We start from the raw sequence: 24,298 nt of genomic DNA, 5'->3' as shown, positions 1-24,298 counted from the left end.
GTTGAAGAACAGAAAAACCTCGATTCAGTTCTAAACTTGATACAAAAAAAGAACGTTTTGAGGTGTTCAGAGCTTTTGCGATCGTTCATGAAAAATCATTGCGAACTTTCGTAACCTTACTGACGCAGAAAACCAGCGGATGCATGTCCGCTGTCCGCCACAGGCGTTAGAAGGGAAACTTCACAGACTGGTTTTAGCTCTCAGTCATCTCACTAACGGAGCTACAGGCGACGCTGCAGCTGCTTCCATCTGTGCGCCAAGTAATTTGATACCTAAAACATGGGCGTCGCAAGGATATATTTTTTGGGGGGGACTTCAATTGATTTAGTTGTTTGAGGAATATCCATCCCCTGTGGAAAAAAAAGCGGAAAATTTGGGGTTTGAAGGTGCAAAAAGGTGGTATTTAGGCATTTTTCTTTCCTAAATATTCTGATTATAGTTGGTTGCACTATATAATTTATTTTTTATAAAAAATATTTTCAGAGAACAAATTTGTAAAAACACAGTTAACATATCTGCTGGTGCTATATCCACACAAAATCATTGATTTAAACATCAGGAGAAACTACGAAACTACGATACTAAATATATTATTGGAGGGGACGAAATTGAAGACTTTTATTATTGGGGGGGGGGCGTGTCCCCCCCCCCCCCCCCCCGGTTGCGACGCCCATGCCTAAAATATGATAAATAAATACGCTTAAGTGTTAATGCTTTTACTGCAATGTGCCATTTTGTGTTTTAGAATTAATATAAACTTTAAAGTTAAGAAGATTTATAATAATGTAATAAGCATTTGAGTATTCGCAGCCACAAGAGCGCCACATCTGATTGCTCGGAAGTGTAAGTGAAATAGACATGGCGCCAAGTAGCAATGCAATTTGCACCACTCTCTTCCTGATCGTTTCACTTTCCGTGACTCTCTGAACGTTACACTATTTCCCTTACGCTACTTTTAGTTACGCTCTGCTGACGTCAACGCCTCGAGTTACATTGCCGACTGTTAAAAAAGGAAGTTTCACTTCAGGGAAGTTCACAACAGCTGTCTCGTCATTGTCAGCCCATTATGTTCGCCTGTTCTGTGATATTGTTCCGATGAATTAATTTCACGGAATTCCTTGTTCTGTCTTTGCACTCAGAATTTGACATCGGCTGATTTTTTTCTTGTTTTGTCCATTCATTCGTCTTTCTTTCTACGTTCATTGGGATTCCTCTGTGACAAAGCAAACCAGCAATGGCTTATGTCCGAAATAATGATGTAACTCATTCTTCCCCATTGCAAGATTTATTCAAAGAACGTTAAAAAGTTATATCTACGAGGGTCATTCTAAAAGTAAAGAACGTTTTGACTGACTAGCCGCGCAGTTCTCTCTCTCCCCCCCCCCCCCCCCCTCCGTCTTCTATCAAAAAATTATATGACGGACCTTTGCAGTCCTTCGCGCCAGTCTGAAGCTAACGGCGAGATACAACCGGCGTCTACTGTTTATAGTGTGACTTTGAAATGTGTGAAACAATTAAAAATTCTGCCTAGTGTGAATGCGAAAAGAAGTCCACCATAACGAAATTTACAGAAAGATATAGAAGTTTATGGTAACGTGATGAATGAAGCGTCAGTTCAAAATTGGTTTAATGATGTTTTATGGCGGGTGAACGAATATTCTAGGTTGAAGAACGCTCGGGTCAATCTTCAGTTGTGATTCCGAGTGATTATTATCTTTTCGCCACATAAAAGTACCTTTTTTTCTGCCGGGAACCACTATGGCAGTGACAACGAACTGAAAGAGGACGTTAATGACTGGTTCAACAACTTGCTGTAACTGACTATGCAGAAGGCATAGAAAAGATGGCGATACGCTATGAAAAATGTTTAAAATTGTATGACGACTACGTAAAAAAAATAGTTAAGCTATCATAAGTGCTGTAAAATAGTTTTGGTTTAATTACCTTGAATAAAAATATCTAGAGAAATAAAAGATCTTTGCTTTTAGGTGACCCTTGTTATTAGTATACGTCTTCATGCATAATTATCCATAACATACATGCTATATTTTTTATATAAAAAGAACTTAAATATTCATGTAAAATCACAGACATTTATAAATTTGTACATGTACAAGAAAAAATATTGTTAGCAGTAATACCCGGGCATTTGTGCTTTGTATGTCCCAGTACCTATAATCGTTAAAGTTATTTGTAAACTTTCCCTGAATAGCTTATTAACTGCGCACATTAATAAGCATGATACAACAAAATAAAGTCAATCTGTTGAATATTTAAATATATTTTCCATGGTGTTAAAAAAATAACTATTATTTAATGAAAGTATTATCTCGAAAAAAAAACCTATTTCGCATATGCAAAAATAACCAATTGAACAATATATTTTTGTAGTAGTACAAAACTTTTTCTTGGCAACTGGTATCCAAAGGACTCTTTTGTAAAAGTACAGGACATTCCTCCTCCCCCCCCCTCCCCCCACCGTGCATGTTACTCGATCTCCAGCAGACTATTTTATTTCGTTCGTTGATTGAAAGCAAACTATAAATATTAGGGGGGGGGGGGCGGGGTCGCTGTAGTAACTCTGTGTCTTAGATAAACAGCTCGCTCGGAATATAATCACCGCACCGACGATACACGCGCAGGCATTAGCGGCTAATGAGGTGACTCCGCCGCGCGACAGAGGCCGCATTGTCCCAAGGCCAGTGGTCGACAGTTTACTCTCGGTCCCAGCCGAGGACAGGGCTGGGGTCCAGCTCTGCTCGACCGACCGCAGGGCGAGGCGAGAACGATCTCCTGACGCTCTGGATATACACAGTGGCGTAGCCAGGATTTGTGTATTGGGGGGGGGGGGGGGTGGTTGTTAAGAAGCATGCCGCCGCCCCCCCCCCCGGGTGGGTCCGGGGGTCCTCCCCCGGGAAAATTTGGATTTTAAGGTGTAAAATAGTGCTGTTTTAGCAGTTTTCGGTACTTAAATTTAAATATTGTAATGGTAAAATTTTTATTAATTTTAATATGAAATTTGTTTGAGTGATGAATAAGAAATTAATTAAAGATTTGGTGCTAAGGGGGGGGGTTGAACCCCTAACCCCCCCCCCCCCCCCTGGCTAAGCCCCTGGATATACATACAGAGTGGGTCAGCTCCGGGCGCACACACGGTGCGCAGAGCTACAGGAATGACAACGCGATTTCAAAACTACTCAAGATATCCGAGTGGGGCCTGCTTACGAAAACCACTTGAGAGTTCGCTGAGGGCCGAAAAGTACTTTTGATTTCAAATTAAGTTTTTAAACTGTATTTTTAGAAGAGTTAACATGGCTAAAACGTTTTGTTTTCAGAGTAAATTTTAGGCGTAAAACAACTGGTACAGATTCTTTAAGACCCTTGATGGACTTGCATTACACCTTTATCTTCATTTCTCTGCCATATAATGTTGCCGTCACCATTCAAATTTCACAGTTATCCTTAGAGACCTGCAAAATTCGCGGTTTCGATGGCCTTCAGGATAGACTGCACATATCCCTGTACACTCGGGCAAATAACGCAAGTTCATTGGCTGCCGACTTGTAAGTCGTCTCAGCTGGGTTGTCTGTGATTCGATCCTTCTTTGGTTGAGGGTTTATAACTGGTTGAGATTCGTCCAGATGAACAGTAAGCCAATAGCAAAGTTATCTAAGAGGTATATGTGTTTGAATTCTAGCCTATCACCGAATTAATCTGAGAATTTTGCAGGTCTCTAGATCCTATGCCCGACGAGAAGACAGTGAGCCAGTTCAGAGGCGACACCGCGCTAGAAGGACCAACGAGCGCCTCACTTATCATCCCGCCTCATTAAAACAAATACACCCCAATCTAGGCGGGCCCCTAAAACTTCGACTGCAGGCTCATCACGGAGTTAATATTATTTTGTATACATTACTGGTGAAAACTCTTGACCCAATATGTGACCAAGCAGTAGATCCCGAGTCACGTAGAAACGTTCGAGAAACATGTCTATTCTAATTTATTCAAGAAACGTCTTGTTCTACTACAAGACCAGATTGTTATCAGAGTTTCTTTGGTGTTATAAATGTGGTTCAGCATACAGAAACGGAAATTAAAAGGAGACGTTAAACCGTTTTATTGAAGCAGTGATGTATGAGAGGGCAGAATATACGTGAATAAAATAGTATGTATAAACATTCGCATGCAATAGGACTTAATTGCAAGAATGCAGTTTTAAAATTAAGTAGAGTTTTCACAACCCCCCCCCCCTTTTTTTATCTCTCTACGCCAAAAATGATTTTTTTTTAATATGTCCCATACAGATAAATCAAAACAAATCGTATTGGAAAGAATAGTGATATTTCTCTGTTTGTGAAATAAAGAATTTTTTTTTTTTTTCACGATGAGAAGGGCTAGTGAATTTTCGCAAAAGATTTCGAGACAAGCTGTGTGTTAAAACGCTGTATCATTGCCTGTGTTTCGTGATAGTTTGAGTTTCTTCCGGGTATATGCCCACTGTCGGCACTAGAATCACACAAATTTTGTGCGCAAGCAAACTCAATTTAAATGGCCTGGCCAAATAGGGTAATGGTTTCTCTTGCAAACGACCGAATCACAAAGCAGAAACTACTGACGCAGAAATAAAGTATTCCAGTATAGTAAGCGAGCATATTGATTTGAGAAAAATCACTGCCTCTAACGATTAGGCCTGTAACACCCTTAAATGACTTGTTTAAAACATTCCTGGGGAAAATGTCACTACAGGTTCATTTCCTCCAGTACTCATAAACTGTTACATTTTCATCCAGAAGGAAAAAAATAGCAATAAAGCATTCATACTAATCTGTCCATTCGTGATTTTTTTAAAGTGTTTTATCTCAGACACGAATGGGGTAACATACGAAAATAATAGATACCGGTAAATTCGCGGATTCATCCGCGACAAGCTAAAATTCACATACTTGTATCATTGAGCTGCTTCTGCTATTGAATCACAGATTATCTGGAGAACTCTGAGCCAATGACAAAACCATCAATCAAAGTAATATCGAAACCCAGGTATCCCAGTTCACAGGTGACATTTTATCAATTAAGTATATATAGGAATTTTGGGTCTATCCCAGAGGTCATTCAACCCGCAAATTTTCCCAGTCCCTAGAGAGTACTTATATGATGTCAGTTGGAATATGTGAGTTTAATTTTGTGTAGCTGTTTTGTCATGAATGACTAGGGACTCGGAAAATGTCGTGGATTCATTCACCGACAAGTTATACTGAAACTTCGCGCACTCAAATGTTTTTGCAAAGTCTTTAAACAGGTCTCAGTTGTTTTGCCAACTCCCAATGCATAGTTAACCAATAACAAACTAACGACAACTAAAAGGTCGAATCGCATTCAGATCATTCGAAACTAACGGTAATGTTTTGTTGGCAATTTTAGTAAACCTGTAATGGAAATATTAACATCTACATTTTATGGAAAAGTATTTTTACTAATATAATACATATTTTTTATTAATTTAACTTTTTTCCTAAGCAAAAATACAAATTACAAACTTGTGATTTCAAAAAAAATATTTAAAACTACATGCCAAAATAAAATCTTGAAAATCTATTTGTATAACGTAAATTATTGTACGTTTCATTCCCGTGGAATATGCAAAATGTTACGAATTGTCTGAACAATAAATTATTGCAGTATCCTCAATTATGATTAACATTTTGTATGTCCTTTAGCAGTGTGTTACAATATGTATAGTATTTTTTTCTTAAAACATTACAAATAGAGGCAGTGATTTTCCACGAAACAATCTGATCGATTACTATAACGAAATACGGCATTTTTACGTCGTAATTTCTGCTTTGTGATTGGCAAGAGAAGCCATTGCCGTATTTGGCCAGGCCATCCAGAACAAGTTTCCTTCCGTTCAGAATCGCTGCGTGATTCTCGAGTGCCGACAATGGGCATGCACATGAAATAAAGACTCCACCAATCAACGGAAACCCAGTTCCTCATATCCAACATATCTCCGAGTTACTAACTCATCGTAACCTTAAAATAAAATTTCGGTCACACCAAACATGTTAGGAATAAAACTTCAAAATTCAATAATCCGCTTTGAAAGATGCAATAAAAAAAAATTAATAATTCACCTAAACGATAAAACTAATAAATTAAATCACAGTATGACACTAAAAAAAACTTACACTATTGGAAACATCTACAAAATTTTCCAGATTCTGATTGAATTTTTGACGAGAAATCACTTCTACGTTCTCAGCGTAAAGAAAAGGGAATGCACTGTACCGTCGCTTCACTGACCTTGGACAAGGTTCAAACACACAAGCTTGTCTCGAAATCGCGGGAAACCGCTGGCTCCGGTGTGAAGTATTGCCATTGCCACCACCCCCTCCCCCCCCCTCCCCCCTCCTCGGTAGGGTCGCCCAGAGACAGCGGGCGCGCTGCACTCGAGCGCCTCATGTCGCATGTGCGCGGATCTATTCCTAGCCGGTCTGGCATGGGTTTCGCGCAGGGGCTAAATCCGTCTCTGGGACGGCCTCTTCCCCAGTGGGACCCGCTTGCAACAATGTGCAGTCCTCGCCGGCCCAAACCAGGGGAGCGCAGCTGTATGGGTGGGATATGGACACTAAAAAAAACTCTGCCGTTGATAAATGCCAACATTAAAAATTAAGCTGTCTATGTGACGAAAAAAATAATATAAATGCCATAAACATAATAACAAAAAAAATTCATATTTGCGAACACCCTTGGTTCAGAATTCATGAAACGGTGTTTTAACGTAGTGGCGTATTGATTATAATGGGAAAACATATTATGGAATATTTTTGTCGATTTTAAATTATTTCGGTAGCACTGAAATAAGCATGGCTGCAAAGCATAATTCTCGAGTGTGCTTTTCTCGTGTGAATTCTAAACGCCAATGACTTCTTCGTAGAAGAAACTTAGTTTTTGCTGCCAGTCACTACTGACTTGAATCATACCACTAAATTATATCCTACTTTTATTTTTATGTAACCGAATTTTCGAAATTATAGTACTGAAAATTTTCATGGCCTAAATATTGTTTTCCCCAAGATGCCGTCTTTCGATTCCTTTTTATACCCGTTAAGTTACATCAGTCGCTTCCTAGGATTCATCGCGAACGGATGAAGCCATGGGACCAAATCTGTAAGATTCCCAAACTGCACCCGAGTGGTAACTTTTACCATTCCCATTTCAAAATTTTTTCCCTTTTTTTCCCTTTCAGAGAAGGGCGTTTTTTATTCCAAAGGGTATAAACACCCTCCCCCCTCATAAATCATCGGATAACTCCCATAGATGAAGCAAATAAACCTCATTTACTCACACAGAAGTATGCACGCTTTGAATAAATACTACGCTTTAAAAATGCGTCTGAAATAAGAAATAACTTTAGTGTCGTTGAACCAAGTCTTCACTTAGGTATAAAATATTTTTGGTAACGTTATTTATTTTAACCTATACAATTGTACGGGAAAATTACCTTTAAATAATTTAAATATCTCTATTTATGGAAAGAGAGTCAAATCCATGGTAAATATACTACACCTATATGGTAACTGTATTGCTTAATAGCACTCATTACATGTTTATGAATCTCATCAAACGTTTCTTGCACCGATTGCTTTGACGGAACGGGTAAACTATGGTCAAAATAACAAGGAGTGAAATGATGTGATTCGCGCGAGATCGACAGAGCTGGTAAAAATAGAGTACATTCAACTGTCACTTAAAAAGCAAAACTTGATGTTTGTTTGCGCGCACTGACAGCTACGTGAAGTTGTTAACAAGAAATTCTGTGCACTGGCCGGTCGATACGCAGATCTGATTTGAGACACGTTGCATGACACACAGACTACACGCTCTTTGAATGGTTCTTTCCATGGGAAAATTTATTTAAAATGTTATTTTTGGACATACTCCATTGATAGTTACTCTGTATGCCATGAGAAACATCAATAATGGACAGAAGAAGAAGAAAAAATGAATGCGCAAACACACAGAAAACAAGACAAAATCAGCAGACGTCAAAAGTTAAATTCATATACAGCCTTGTTCGGCTGTGCTGTGATATATTTATAATTCCTTCCAAGGGATTATGTGTGCTGTCTATGCACTTAACTTTTTAACATCGGCTGATTTTAGGCATGTTTTCTGTGTGTTTGCAGATCTAGATTTTTTTTGGTCCCTTATTGAGGTTTCTTAAAACATAAAGTGTAACCAGCAATGGCTAGAGACCGGAAAAATTCGCGAATTCATTTCGCGATATGCTAAAATTCAAATAGTTATACCGCAGTGCTGCGTCTGCTATTGGCTCACAACAAATCTGGAGGACTCTGGTCCAATGAGAATCACTAAACCAAAGCTGTATCGAATCATAGGCTACTACGTAGGGACGTCTCACAAGACAGAGAGCAGCCAATGAAGGCGTGACATACTGTAAAATTGTTTTTGTACTTTTACAAGGTAGAGGTTTATAAAATTACACATGGTACACAGCTTTGCCTTGCAGTTTTACAAGTTATACATCGTTGGCAACTGAGTTTCCAAGGATTTTCCTTGTAAAAGTACAAAAAAATAATATAGTGTGTGTATAATCGTGGAGAACATCCTGAAGGTCATTCAACCAGCGAATGTTTTTTTCAATCTCTAGCAATCGCGTATGTAAAAAATGGGTGCGTGTACTTCGTTCGCGCGTTCGAAGTTATACCTACTTAATTGGCGTGTTAAAAAAACTAACTTTAATTTTGCACGCAAATAATTAATATAAATATAATAAAATGACTGGGGTGATATTATAAATACTGTTGAAAGAGTATAAATTCCGTCAAATTAAAATAATTTAAATAATTACTCAATATTCAGTATTAACATAAACACGTGTATAAAATTAATTATTTATTTTAGTAAAATAAAACGAGATAATTTTAATTAATAATGAAAACTAATAAATATGCTAACTATTTGTTCCAATTTATTTTATTTAAATGTTTATTAATATTAAAATTAAAATTTATAATGCAAATACCTTACAAACACCCCCGTGAAAACGGCCAGAAGACTAAAAAACCTTTCACACACACTCCGTGCCAGCGACAAAGGAAGCTTACAAAAAACCTGACATCGTTATACATACGGAAACATAACCTCAATTATATAAATACACTTGAAAAAAATTATAAACACAATATCTATCACTAATATTCACAATAATAGATTTTTTTTTTTAATTTTATGGACCAATCACCGAAGTATATGATTTAAAAGCAAATTATTTATTTTTATGTAGACCTTTTTTTTTCAACCTGTACAAATTTCGTTGCGTTGGTTGCACGCGCATCATTAAACTTCATTCTAGTCAATTTTTCATAACGCACCTAAAAAATTATAAATATAAAAAAATATATTTAAAATAAAACAGACACTACGCGTTTCACGCGTTGCTTGTGTAATAAACCTGGCCTGCAGCATTGAATATATATAATGTATATATTATATATATTGTATGTACATATGTGTATATGTATGTGTATATATGTATATATAATATATATTATGTATATACGATATATACCCAATGCCTGCAGCGACTACTGTGCCGCTGCAGCTGACCTGAATAACCAGTAAACTGCCTAGACAGTTGTTTGACCTTCAGGCAATGCTGCGGAACGACTTCAGAATGAGATACAAGAGTCTGTCTGCAGGAGGCCGAGTGATCTTAGTAGCACGTTCGCACACACAAAAAAAAAATACTTTCTGTACTTTCACGAAATATTCCTTTGTAAACCAAATGCCAAGAAATAGTTTGTAATACTACAAGAAAGGTAATGTAACTTTGTACAACACATGGCTATGTTTTTTTTTTTTGCATTTATGAAATATATATGAAATACAATACTGTGTATTTCTTACGAAAATTGACGCATTTTTTTTTATTTTAAATCGATATTTCATTCAAGCATATTTTTTCTATACAATGGAAAAGATAATCGAATATTCAACAGCTTGACTATTTTGTTCTATCATGCTTATAATAATGTGAAGTTAATTAATACTGGAAAGATATTCAGCGAACGGTTTACAAATAACTTTAGCTATTATAGGTACTGGGACAACAAACGGCGTCCGAGCCCAGTATTACTGTGAACACTATTTGGCAGAGATATAGTTGTTTTCATTTAAATGTACAAATTTACAAAAATCTGTAATTTTACGTTCGTATTTCTGTTCCATTTACAAAAATAATTTACCATGTGAGAGAAGGTTAAATGTAGGAGCAGCCAACGAAAAAGCGAAAGCGATCTGAACACTCATACGTTTGTTAATTATAACCTTTGGGCCAGAAATTAAAAGTAATTTTTCATGATTATGATGACGGATCCGTTAGGTCCGGAAAGAAATCAATAAAATCACATTTGCTTGCTTGATTCCGGGAAACTACAGGCAGGGATATGGATTGTAAAGTTTTAAATCGTCTTCGATTTAAAATTTACAAAAATATACGTAGTCTTAGTAGAAAATTGTTTTGTTTCATAGCACAGTGCCAATCATTTAAAAATAAAATAAAAACATATTGCTGGGAATAATAATTACTGAAATTTTCATTTTAAAATTCTGTTAAGACTGCGTAGTCGATGAATCTCTTTGAAGTTTCAAATATTTCGAAATAAGATTTTACTGATCTGCAGAATAATTTACGCAGTTTATCATTTGGCCTTCTATTTTGTTGTGGAAGTTGGAACATGTTTGCGTACAGCCACCACGACGAATATTTTAAGAATAAATTATTAACTTATGGACATGCGTGCTGTTCATAATTTCTGGAAACTGAACGCCAAAGAGTGATTGACAGAAAGAATACCGGTTCAACATCGTAGAGTTACGGATAGTTTAAGTGGAATTAGGTCCTACCATCTTGCAATTTCAAATATTTTGATACCGTTTGCAATAAAGTTCCGGCTGATTTTTTTTTTGTTGATGTGGCATAGCAATTTGTTTTGGTTACTTTTTGAAGTCAACTCTCATGAACTGGCGTGATTATCGTGATAGTTGTAGTCGCCCGCGGTAAATAATACGTTATTTACTCACGGCGCTTACAGATTAGAACCTGTTAGTAAACATCTGGTTGCAACAAGTTACAGAAGATCTGGGATATATGATTTATGCCTTGGCGTGCCAAAAATTGGTATAAATAGTTAAAAATTAGAATTTTAACAAAAATATGGAAAAATCCAAGATGGCAGGGCCCAATGGGGAAGAGATAGGAACGGGTCGTTACCACAATGCCGAAATACCATAACGCCGAATGTCAAAATTGACCACAACGCCGACAGCTAGAAAACTGCTTTGTACCACAACGCCGAAATAACAACTGAATGAATTTCTGTGTGTTTCTTAAATGTACCTTAACGCCGAAATACCACAATCAAACCTAACCTTACCTAACCTAACCTAACCTAACCTAGCGTAATATAACCTAACCTAGCCTAGCCTAGCCTAACTTAACCTAGCCTAACTTAACCTAGCCTAACCTAGCCTAACCTAGTCTAACCTAACCTAGTCTAACCTAACTTAGTCTAACCTAACCTAGTCTAACCTAACCTAACCTAACCTTTGTGGCAGTCCTACAATGACATTTTTCGGCGTTAGTGTATTTCGGCGTTGTGGTACACAGCAGTCGGCGTTGTGGTATTTCGGCGTTGTGGTGCGTCCCCGCTTAAACAGTGACTGGATGTTATAGATATTTACCCCTGTGAAATCTTTGGCGTTTTGCATAGTATTAATTTTTTGGGGATATAACTACAACTGTATTAATATTATCAATATGTACTACGTTATGTACTTCAAGCATCCCTCCCCGCTTAATTGACGTTTTACTATGCACGTAACCGTGCCACAGTAAATATCAAAGACATTCTTCAAAACACTGTAGGGTTTTCTTGCGGATGTTGTAAAGTCCTTGTCACACTGTAAACTTTCGCTTCCAACACCTTCCAATATTTTGTGTCAAATAAAGTTCAAGGATTATGACGTCACCGTAAATGTCTCTGGCGCAGCCATGTTTGTTTGACAAGTTACATGGATTGAGTTTCCATAAAATATTTTACATTTAGGACGGGTTCTAAAATATTTGTTGGATGCAATCGGTCAATCAAAATTGTGCATAGCGAAAAAGAAAATGACATCCTTTTCCACCACATCGAATATTTAAAATGGCGAAAAAAAACACATGGGCCATTAAAGAGGTTATGAAAGTGAAATTAACTAAAATAATGTTAACATGAATGTCGTAAGCGAAATAATATAATGTGTAAAAAGGAAATTATGTTTGTATAATTTTAAAATATCACTGAACATTTATTGTTAAATTTATAAGTGTTAAACAATTTAAAAATTCACAACATAAGTTCAAAAATTCCATCCAGCAATGTGATGCATGATTTAATTTTAAAATGAGATTAAAATTTAAATGTTTGAGATAGCTCAGGCCAAAAATAAACTTTTATAATGTGACATTAAAAAAATACTTGATGTTTTTTGTCCAAATTTATTTGATGCATAAAATTGGAAGCCATTTTCCGTCCAATAACAATATAGTGGTATAGTGGGAGACAAATATTTGACAGTGTGACAAGGCCTTAAGTAGACTAGAGCAATGTTTGGCATGGCGTAACAAATTTTTTCAGGCGAATAATGCATGTTCGGTATAGTACTTAACATAACCGCTTCCTCATTTACTACAGCCAATAAAATAATTGTGCAAATCATACAATTGAAGTAAGTCGAAGTCTAAAGACTGTAATAGGTTTTTTTTTATGTGTGATCTTAGCTCTCGGTATTCAGCTTTCAGTTTAATATTTTAGGAATGCCATAGAATTATACCTTCTAACGTGTACGGAAACTTTAAAGTATTGACGGTTTAGTGATTTTTAACAAGATGGGGAGTATATAAATAATATTTGTTGTTGAAAATCAAGCTCGAAGCCGGGGTTTTATCGCAGCCATTTATAATAGTTTAAAATTTACGGTTGTTTTGTGCCGCTAATTGCTGTCTGCGTTTGACTGTGGCAAGCAACATTTACTATTCAGGCATCGAATTCTAGCGGCGGAAGCAGAAAGTATGTGTGAGATTTGCTTTCAGAAATTTTGGTTTCTGAAAAGCGACTATTTTATTTTATCATTTTATTTATCACGCTCAGTATTATTTTAAAGACTTCTACGTTAAATTTAATGTCCGAGTTTCGTATTATAAGTTTATTAGCAACATGAAGAAGAGAACACTTATGTTTGCTCGTTACCGAGGTTCGTTTTTTACACATGACTGGCGAGTAATGAAAGACTCGCTCACATTTTTTAAATTTTTATTTTAAATCCTGGAAAGGAGTGGTCCAGACCCAAAGAATTCCCCCCCCCCCCCCCACCCCCAGCCCTTCAATTACTTTCCTGCTATATCCATCAAGCGGCTTCAAGGTACGCGATGGCTAGAATTCAAACCTGCATTTACCAGTCTAATTCTTGTGCGATTTTGACAGCCAGTTAATCTGAAGGACTCTAAGCAGACGATAAAACCCTCCACAAAAATAAGTAGAATCGGATCTACAGGTGTCATTGTTACGGGTCTCACAAGTCAATTGTAGACAATTTAGCAGCCAAGAAGTAATAAATATAGTTTAAAAAACTAAAGAAACATGCTTTTAAAGATTATCAAACTATAAAGTAAAAAATAATTTTAAAATTTAATTTATGACAATAGTATATAAGCAATACTAGTATAAATGAGAAAAAAGCTTGAGGCGCTTTGTGCCATATTTTTTGTATATTAAGCGCCCCATGCTTTTTTCTCATTTATACTAGTATTGCTTATATACTATTGTCATAAATTAAATTTTAAAATTATTTTTTACTTTTTAGTTTGATAATCTTTAAAAGCATGTTTCTTTAGTTTTTTAAACTATATTTATTTTTAACTTTTTGTTTGATATTCTTTAAAAGCATGTTTTTTTAGTTTTTTAAACTATATTTATGTATAATTATCATAGGGAAATGAGTTACCGACACTACCTATTACCATCTGAGATAACTATTTGGAGTTGCAACGTCACAAAGAAATGGTAAAGTCTCTCCGAATCATTTACAGTTAGATGTATGGATATAATCTTAGAATTTACCGGAAAAAAAATTTTTTTCGGCGTGGCCTGGAGTAGAACCCACGACCGCTGAATCCGAAAGCTAACGTCACAGAAGTCGCGCGCCTTAGACCGCTCGGCTAACGAGCGTAATAAAATTGGTGGGACATTTTACAATCATGAGACACTCACTCTTAGTCGAAAGAGTTACAGACGGACAGACAATCATTTACAGTTAGATGTATGGATATAATCTTAGAATTTACCGGGAAAAAAAAAAAAAAAAAACATTTATTTTTTTTTTTCGGCGTGGTTAAGCAAGCTGAAAGGCTAGCACAGAGGAAGGAACAATTGAAACTGGTAAAAGTATGTGCTTTGCAAGAAAAGAAAACTTAGTCGAAAGAGTTACAGACGGACAGACAGAGTTACAGACGGCGGACAAACATACAGGTGAAGCTAATATAAAGCATGTAAAAATGTAATTCTTCGTACTTTTACAAAAGATTACTTTCGAAAACAGTTGCCAAGAAACAGTTTGTAGAGCTACAAAAAAAATATTGTTAATTTGTACAACACACTGCATATTATATGAAATACTTTTTTTTGAAATACTTCTTGTTGCACATATGAAAATTGCTACATATATAAAAAAAATTATTGATATTTGGTACATGCATAAATATTATAATCCATCGATTTTTTAAAACAACTAAAAATTCAACTGTCTTAATTTTGTTATATTATGCTTATTAAGGTACGCAGTTAATACAAGAATGTTATTCAGGTACTGGGACTTAGGTATAGGGACAGCACAAAGCATAAATTACAGGGTAAAAACCCGAACCCAATATTACTGCGACTTTTTTTTTTAGTGGCGATACAGTTGCTGTCATGTAAATGTATAGATCTTCAAATATCTTTAATTTGAAACTGTTTAATTCATTATTTCCATTTGCAAATTTTTTTACATTGTATTAGTGCAGAGAGCCAAAGGTTTTCCCGCTGGCCACAGGTTGCTCGCCATGGTTAGTGTTTTATTCGCTAAGTTTTGCCAACTTTTGCACAAAAAATTATTTTGTTGCAGAGAGAGGAAAATTTGTGAGTATTATATAAACAAAACAGACATTGTTAACATTTTCACCCGAGCATGCAGTTATTTTGAATAAAATGCGTTATGTTGACTCATTATTTAATCACATGCTAAAATTTTAATTATAATATATATTTAGTGCAATTGTGGCCTAATGTCCTTTACTGGTCAATTCGTTTCTTAACCTGACCTGTACACATAGATATAAACTGTTTTATTGCTTGGCTATGTCTATAAAATTATTGTTACTACTACTATTCCATAATACTTCATAAAGGTGAAACTAAGTAGTATTAAGAGCCCGCTTTTTATACATGCATAATATTCATTCTAAATATAAATATTCCAATACTATGTTGTTTTTTATCCAAACTTTCATTACTGGGCAGATTATGGTACTGGACCTAATTAATATAGGTTAGCTATTTACTTTCTATTTAAATAAATAATTTCTTACTTAACTAAACATTGCTTGTAAATTTATTATTTAGTGACTATTAATTCCTTTAGGAGTACAGTGGCGGATGCAAGGGATGAAATGGGAGGGGGTGTTTAAATACGCAGAATATAATTTCACTTTTTCAAAAAAATCCTTCCCCTGTAAAATATTTCTGTATCCACCACTGCGGGGTATTAAAATTAACAATTTCACCGTGAACTTTCTGACCATTAGATCGTGGCTATAAGTTCGAACTACCAAATTACGTAAACCAAAAATAAAATTGGTAATTTCTGCCTACCGACGTTTGCATCACACTTACCCGTTTCTTCAATCATACTTTTTCGAGGTGGTACAGAACATTTAAGTTGTCGTGCCACACGCCAATAGAACAATTTGGTTGTAATATCTTGACGATAACGACTAGTTTCTGTTATCTATTATTTTGCATTCAACTACTACTTCTGAAAACGAACTTGGCGTCCTGGTGAAACTACACTTCTTGCACCAGAGAGTTACACCTACACCAATACAAGAGATAAGGAAGAAGTAGTAACATAAATACACTGTAAGAAAATATTTTTCTACAAGTTGATTGAAAACTGATTGGCATTTTTTTTCTAAAACTAGAACTGTGTAAATTTTACAACGAAGCCCTGTGTAAGATATAAAACTAATGATTTACTCCTCAACATACAAATATTGTAGTCCTTCAAACATCTATTTTTATATAGTTTTACAGCATGATTAAGGATATGCGAAAAGATTTTGAGATTATAGCTGCATGTCGAAACACAGTAGAATAGTTTGTGTTACGTGATTGGTTGAATTTAGTTTAGGCGAAACTGAACTGTTAGTACACTAATGACAGTTTTTTTTGTGTAAAAGCAAACGAATCCTGAATGGCCCGGCTAAACAAGATGAAGGCTTCTCTTCCAGAGGGTTGCCAATTACAAGAAAGTATCTGGTGCAATCATACCTTATTGCATTCTAGCGAGCGTAATATTTATTCACGAAAATTACCTGCCCGTAAGCATACGTTATGTTAAGCTCACATGTGTTAAAAAAAATCTTCACTACTTTGGCAATTACTTTCAAAAGAATTTTCTTGTAAGACCTTGTACGGTTGAATGGAAATTAAGAATTTAAATCACAGGTATCGTACACTGTAATTTTTTTTTTTTGTAAATGTTAAGAAAGATCATGTAAAATTATAGAATTTTTTTGTAAATTTACGTAAAAGCAACTGTATTGCACATAAAAAAAATGTTTGCAGTAACTAATGCCCGGGCATTTATACTGTGTGTTGTCAAAATACCTACATATATAAAGTTATTTGTAAACCGTTCCCTGAATAGCTTTACACATAATAAGCATAATAAAACAAAATAAAGTCATATTGTTGAGTATTCGATTATCTTTACCTTGGTTTAAAAAATGTATGTTTGTTTAGAATAGATCAATGTAAAGGTTTAATTATGCGCCAATTCTCGTAAGCACGTAGATGTTCATTATTGTTTCAAAAAATGTATTTCATATATGTCAAAATAAACAGAACAATGTGATATAAAATTCTTGGCAACTGGTTTCCAAATAAATATTTTGTAAACGTAATTTTTTTTTTCTGTGTACTATAATGTTATGACTTCATAAAAATTATTTTCGCGGGTTAAAGGAACCCTACATAAGGCACTTACTTTTACTCACATATAATCTAATAAGTAACATTTAACCTTTTAAATAGCGTGTAATCTGTTTTTATACATCTTGTATGAAGTTACAGGCCAGTAATTACAGCTAAACATACATTATTCAAAATAATTTTTAATAACACTTATGTGCCCACCATTTTTGCTTTCTAAAACCAAAAGTTTTCTTTTTGCCTCTCTGCACTATTGGTTTCCAAATATACAGCTTTTATATCAGTTGCAGAAGTCGTAGAAAGAACAGCCACGTTGAAAAAGTAGCCTAGGACTTATATATAAGTGCAATGTTTACTTTTATGGGTAATAAAATAGGTTCGTTTCTGTTTCATTAAAAGCAAACCAGTTCTGTTGACCATAGTAACAGTAAAACATCCTAATTTTTTTTTCAAAATACATTAACCTCTCCGGGCACCGTTTCGTAATTTAAATAACGAGTAAAGTCATATTTAATAATATTAAATTCTTGAGAAATTTAGCATACCAAATTCACGAAAGATATGTTACTACAATATACATTTGTTAACTTTTATAAATGTACTTATTTGTGCAATTTAGTACCTATCTATTAATTTAAATGGCCCAATAATGTTGTAATTTATAATTGGGAAATCTTAAGCTCTAATGTTTACGAAACAAAAACTTTAATTACAAAAACAGGCTTACGTCATATATTGTATCAACAAAAACAGTCTCTCTTCACTATTCTGTAGCTACACAAAAAGTTCGAACTGGAATAAGGCCTGAAGTAAATGTTGTTCTATAATTGAATTAAGAACTTCAATAACAGCACAAATGGATTAATTCGTGTTTCGTGGGTATTGTGTTGTGTTGCTAAAACCATGCCAAACCACAACCAAGACTACTGCAAATGCACAGTGGCTGAATCAAGCAAATTTAAACTATCTTTGGCAAGATCCTGTGCGTAGTCAAATCACAATAGCTTCTTCCTCGTGGCCAAATACAAATCACACAACTAAAATTCACTCTTAAGGGAGTAGTTTCCTCAATTATTTTTCATCTACAATTTTGTAATAAAGCTAATGTTTTAAAATGACTCAATAATAAACCTATAGCTGATAGTTTATAAATCAATTAAATGTGTTATCATGTAAGGGTTTTGGGAACCTTAATTTTTTTTGTTTTAATCCTAGCACGAATTAAAGGTGTTAAATCGTAGGTTTTACATTTTCTTAAATAACAGTTTGTAAAAAGCGTTTGGCGTAAAACTTTTTTTAAAATATAATTCTAAATAAAAAACTGTTTGATTTTCCCAAAACAACAAAAGTTATTTACTGTATAATTTTTCATGCTATAATCGAAATACAAATTGTCATTTAGGTTTTTCTCAAAACCATTCAATAAACATGTATTAAAATGATAAAACTATTTGCAATAACTACCAAAAGTTATATTAGGAATTTATTTAAATCACGAGGAAAAATCCGATTTCATAAAAGCATAAATTTGTATACACTATCCCCTTAAACGTACCTACACTTTATCTCACGGAAAATAAGATTATTTGACTACTGTATTTACTATTGTAGAGTATAAAATTATTTCCGCGTGTACAGTTAAAAAAAATACTTGAGAAAAAGAGCTGTATCAAAAAAATTTAATACAGGACAACTTAAACATTAAAAATCGTGTGAGTGCTCTTTGGGAAGTGGTCTGATTGGATTAGAATCTAAATATCGGGTTATTTTATGTCACTTGTGACTTGTGATAAAGGTTTTTTGGTTGTTTTTTTTATTAGGGGCTTAATGGCACTGACGATGTTTTTTGTAAGAGTTATTTCGATTCTGATAAGGGCATTGTTCGCATCAGTCAGTTCGCAATTACGTATTTCATAATTTGGTAGATTTATCCGATGTGGTTAGCAGAAAACTATTATGTATGGATTTATTGTTAAAAAATTGTGAAATTTTTACAGATTATATTCTTCATCTTAAACCTTTACTGTAAAATAATTATTCCACTACTTGTAGTTTGCATTGAAATTGATATAAAAATTTATTACAACCAACTACACAGTTGCAAATACAATTTTTCGACCCGTTTTAATTATAAATTTCAAAATAACGCAATAAAACACATGTCTTGATTACAAAGGTTACAAGTAACACTGAGATGTAATTTAGCGAGTTTCGTTGTATACGAAACACATCAGACAATGAATTTAAGAAACACGACATCAATTTTGTATAGAATATGGCGTCACGCGATAATTATTTCGTCAACAATATACATCAGTTACGACTGGCCGCGGTCTTGAGGCGATTCTATAGGTCATGGCGGGACGTAAACAAAAGAGAATAAACCTACAGGGCATCCGCAACGAAGAAACAAGACAATATTGTGTCCCAATTGGTTGGACACTTCGCAGTTTGCGTTTCTCGTCTCGTACACTGTTAAAAATATTCATCTTAAATTTACGAAAAACGCTGGTTAAAAATTAGGGATCTTCGTAAATATATATTATCTTCGTATTTTTACGGGTGAAAAGATCACTTTGAAAATTAATCCACAAGAATAATCTCGATGTATATAATAAAAACATTCATAAACTGGTTAAGAGTCATAAAAAACACACGCTTATTTCTTCCACATGTCCGTTTCTGAAGTTGATATACAGGATAATTTCTACGAAGATACAGCTATCTGAAATTACGAAGGACTCTTCGTTTATTTGAGAAAAAATATTCTTTGAAAAATCTGTAATATTACTGACATTTCTAACAGTGTGGGCCTCCAAGTCTGAGCGCTTCAACTATAATTTGCTTGAGTCTTCCTCTGATGCTCAGAAAGTAAGGAACGAGTTCAACTTAAACGTATAATAATAAATATGAAATTTAAAAAAACATTTTTCAACTTTATTCGGGCTCCGTTTTATGAGAATATATTTTTAACATGTTTATATCGTTAAAATATTTAACCACTATTGCTTTTTATTTATGAAAGGGTTGTTCTGTGGGACAATATTTATTTCAGTTATATCGATAACTTTATTTATTTATTTAAAAAAAACAGTATTTCGGAGTTGCAACAAACGCCAAACTCAACGTCGAACGAGCTGAATTGAAGCCTGGTCCAAGACAAGATGAAGCTAGGTCAAGTCGGACGAAGCTCTCGCGTTTTCGAGGTTATAATTTGCATATTGCTTTGCTTGTCCTCGTTTCAGTTCAGCTAGGGTTTGCCATTTCATTGCAAGAGCGTTTGAACAAACTACGCGTAGTATCGAACGTTTAGTAACTTGAGCTTTAAAAAAAAGGTAATAATAACATGCATCTGTTGGGTTCCCATTTGTAAACAAACCCGCGTGGCGTTGTTTAAGCCAGCCGAATTATTCGACGGTTCTGGTTGGCGAAACGTGAGCCAATGTTGGTCCCGCGCTAAGAAGACAAAAATCCAATCACCTGTAAGTGCGATCCAGGTAAACTACACTGTTAAAAATTACAGTAAATTTGCTGATATTTAAACTAAGAATTAATCCGAAATAAAATAAGGGCTCGTCGTATAAGATCCCTGGAAAGTTTGTAACAAGCATTCTTCGTAAATTTAAAATGAAAATTTTAAACAGTGTGAACTTCTTTGAATTCTTGCCAATTATTTTAATTTTAGCAAGACGGCGTGACTGATCAAGGTTTCGTCAAGTCCGAGGTCATTAGAGACGTAATTAAACGTTATATGAGGTAGGAATGTAATAAATGAAATATGTTGCGAGTAGAATGTTGAAAGAAGCTTTTAAAAGGTTATGTTTCGATACCCGGAAATTTCACGGATTCTTTTCGTCGCAAGGTAGACTGCAAACTAGCATACCTTTGCATTGCGTTGATGAGTGGATCAAAATTATTTGGACTCTCCCATCTACGACTATGAGACAGCCAACTACCAGCTAGCAGCAGTGTCCGAACCGCATTGACCCACTCAAATGAAGGGGTGGTTCTATAGTAATAAATCAGCCAATAGGAAAGCATATGTGGGTGGAATATCTTATAGCAGTGAATTTTAGCCTGATAACAAATTAATCTGTCCATAGTAAGAGATCCGGAAATTTCGCGAATTTCGTTTAGCAACAAGTTGAAATTCAAATGCAATGTGTTTTACGCTACCAAACTTTTGCTGTTACTTTGGCAGATTTCTCGGGGAGAAACTTTTTTGATATTGTTAGTTGGCACTGATTGGCTATCTTCTCTGCTAACTATACATAGAGACCGGAAAAATTCGCGGATTCATTTTGCAATATGCTGAAATGCAAATAATTGTATCTTTATGCAACTCCTGCTATTGGTTCACTGTTGACCTGGGGGACTGTGGGCCAACTAGAAACCCTCAGTCAAATCAGTATCGAATCACGAGTCTCCCAATTGAGACGCCCTCACAAGTCAGCTGCCGATGAACAGGTGACGTTTGCCCGAGTGTGCACAGGATCGTGGAGTCTATCCTGGAGGTCATTGAATACGCGAATTTTTCCAGTCCCTAGCTATACATCGTCTGCTCTCAGTCACAGAGGGGCGTATCAATTGGACAGCAGTGCAAAAGTATGGAGGTTTGCGTTCTAAGCTACGGCGAAATGAAGACGCGGACGAGTGTTGGGATCAGCTGGGCCAGGGGTGACTCACCCGCGGAGGCGGCGAGGTCGGGCGGGTGCAGGGCCGCCACCTTGCGCGGCGCAGGCACGGAGATGACGCGCGCCGAGCACGGGGACGAGGACGACGAGTCGCAGCTGCCGTCGGCGGAGCGCGCGGGGGCGGGTCTCAGGGGCGGCGGCGAGGAGGAGGAGGAAGCTGCTGCAGCCGCGCCGGCGGCGGGGGGCGGCGGAGGCGGCGGGGACCCGGCGGCGGCGGCGGCGGCCGCCACCTGCTGCGCGAGGTACTTCTCGTCCTGAGCCTGCGCGCGCCGCAGCGCCGTCTGCAAGGCCATGACGCGCTGCCGCTCCGCCGTCAGACGGCACTTGCTGCACGTGCAGTAGCGGAACTTGCAGTAGCGCTTGTGGCCCTTGAGGCCGATCTTGAGGCGGTGGTTGCGGCAGCGCGCGCAGTTGGGCGGCGTGCGCGGGTTCTGCGAGCTGCTGGCGGCCGTCGCCGTCGCCGTCGTCGCCCCGGTCGTCGACGGCGCGTCCGGCCGGCTGTCCGTGTCCGACATCCCGCCGAGTGCAAGTGCGCCGAGCGCGGCGCTGGCGCGACGCCCCCCCTCCCCCCTGCAGGCCGGCTCTCCTCCGCTGCAGCGCGCGACCAGTTGGGTTGCGTGCCCGAAGCCGTCAAGGTCTCGCCTGCCCCCTCCCCTCCCGGACTGCACCTCGGGGCTGCGTGGCGGTGCCGACGCCGCCAGACAACATGCAAGTCCCGGTAACCAAACCAGAGCGCGCCGGGAGGAGAGGCCCCGGTGGAGGGGAGACGCTGCAGCCGGGAGGGGAACACAAACCTCCCGGAGTTGTAACTTTTACGACTTTTGGCGGGCGGTGGTTGCGAGCGGGCGATGCTATACGACTCGGCGGAGTGGCGGGGAGGGTACCGGTGGAGGAGAGGGGTGAGGTTGGTCAGGGTGGTGGGGGCGGGGGGGAAACTGCACACTCGTCGCCCCTCCGACGCCTTCTCCGGGAGTTGCATCGTAAACTGCTCGCCCGTCCCCGGTCCGTCGCACATGCATCTCTCGTTCCGGTCGCCCCAAACTGTCTGTTCTCCTTCTCGAACATTTCAGCCAGACCAACATGGCGACCACAAACTGGACACAAGCATGTATTCACTCGGTTTAAACACCGTATGAATATGAATCTCTTAAACAACTGCCAATCACTAGAATTTCATTGGGAAATAGTTAGAACTGATAAAATATAGCTGTTTCGAGTATAAGCTGTAGTTGATCACAGTTTTTTTTTCCATTAAAGTTTGCCCACTAAACGACATGAAAGACTACATTAAAATAATATAGCTCCTTTGTGGCCATGATTGCTGAGTAGTCAAACTCATGTGGCGAGGGTTACTATTTCGTTTGATCACAACAGCGCGGTGTGACTTCAAAATTTATGAGCAGTGGTTCGGTTCAATTGGCTGGGAGCCCACTTTTATCATCTGTGTCCAATAAAAAAAAAAAGAAAAAAAATTCCTTTTGGCAAAGCCTGCACGCACAGGTAGATTTCAAAATTCCATTTTATTTCTGGAATATTCTAAAAGATTAACGAAATATCCTAAAGGTTCTCCAACATTCCAAAATGATCTGTTAATTTTCCCACATTCCACGCAGCGAAAGTGTTTATAAAGTTTTCTTTTCGATGCATCCAGCTTTTTGTAGAATTTTTAGAACATTCTCGATAGACTGACATAACCATGAACTTGAACTTGGCCTGGAGACTGTATTTAAGTTATGTAATGTACTGGTACAGAAAACTCCGGATGAAGATGAAATACCCATTTTGTTTCATATGTTAAGAAACAAGTTTATCCACCACTTGCGATAAGACTTGTGATTATAAAAAAAAATGTGAGCGTGGCGTCCACGCGCAACAAAAGTAAAACTCTTGCTTATGTATTAGATATAGCGAGATAAATTATTCATATTCTATATTGAACAAGAGATATTAATTGAGAATAGTAAGGATAGGGGTATGAATTCAAAAGGAAAAATGCCTCTTTCCGCGCCCTGTACCTTCGCATCCATTCACTGGCACTTCCTGGCGATCTTTTGGTAGTTTATTCCCACGTTGCCTCTGATAATACCTTTTATCTGCTTCTGCCTTTTTGTTATTTTTAGATATGTTAAATCATTCTCTCCGGCTGAATAGAATCATAGAACTAAAGAACCCTCAAATCGAACATTAATTATACTTATAAAGTCCTTCTCACAAGTCTTTCAGTCCTTTTGACTTTTCAAATCACAGTGTTCATATTCACACATCAAAAATAAATTACACTTATGA

At 36.8% G+C, this 24,298-nt stretch overlaps 1 protein-coding gene across 8 annotated transcripts in view; it reads right to left on the bottom strand.

Annotated features, from left to right (window-relative positions):
- The window catches only part of LOC134535911 (protein doublesex), a 433,711-nt gene extending 410,889 nt beyond the window's left edge, over positions 1–22,822 (bottom strand). For all 8 annotated transcript variants that reach the window (XR_010075727.1, XR_010075728.1, XR_010075729.1 and 5 more), the window contains exon 1: positions 22,005–22,822. Coding sequence is in view for 2 of the 8 variants with exons in the window: in XM_063375287.1 (XP_063231357.1) it covers positions 22,005–22,527 (523 nt within the window). In the remaining 6 variants the exon portion in view is untranslated. The remainder of the gene's footprint in view (positions 1–22,004) is intronic.
- Positions 22,823–24,298: the final 1,476 nt, after the last annotated feature.

This window comes from Bacillus rossius, chromosome 10 (assembly GCF_032445375.1).
Source record: "Bacillus rossius redtenbacheri isolate Brsri chromosome 10, Brsri_v3, whole genome shotgun sequence".
NCBI lineage: Eukaryota > Metazoa > Arthropoda > Insecta > Phasmatodea > Bacillidae > Bacillus > Bacillus rossius.
Note: the sequence above shows the minus strand (reverse complement) of the source record. Positions and strands in the feature narration are given on the sequence as shown.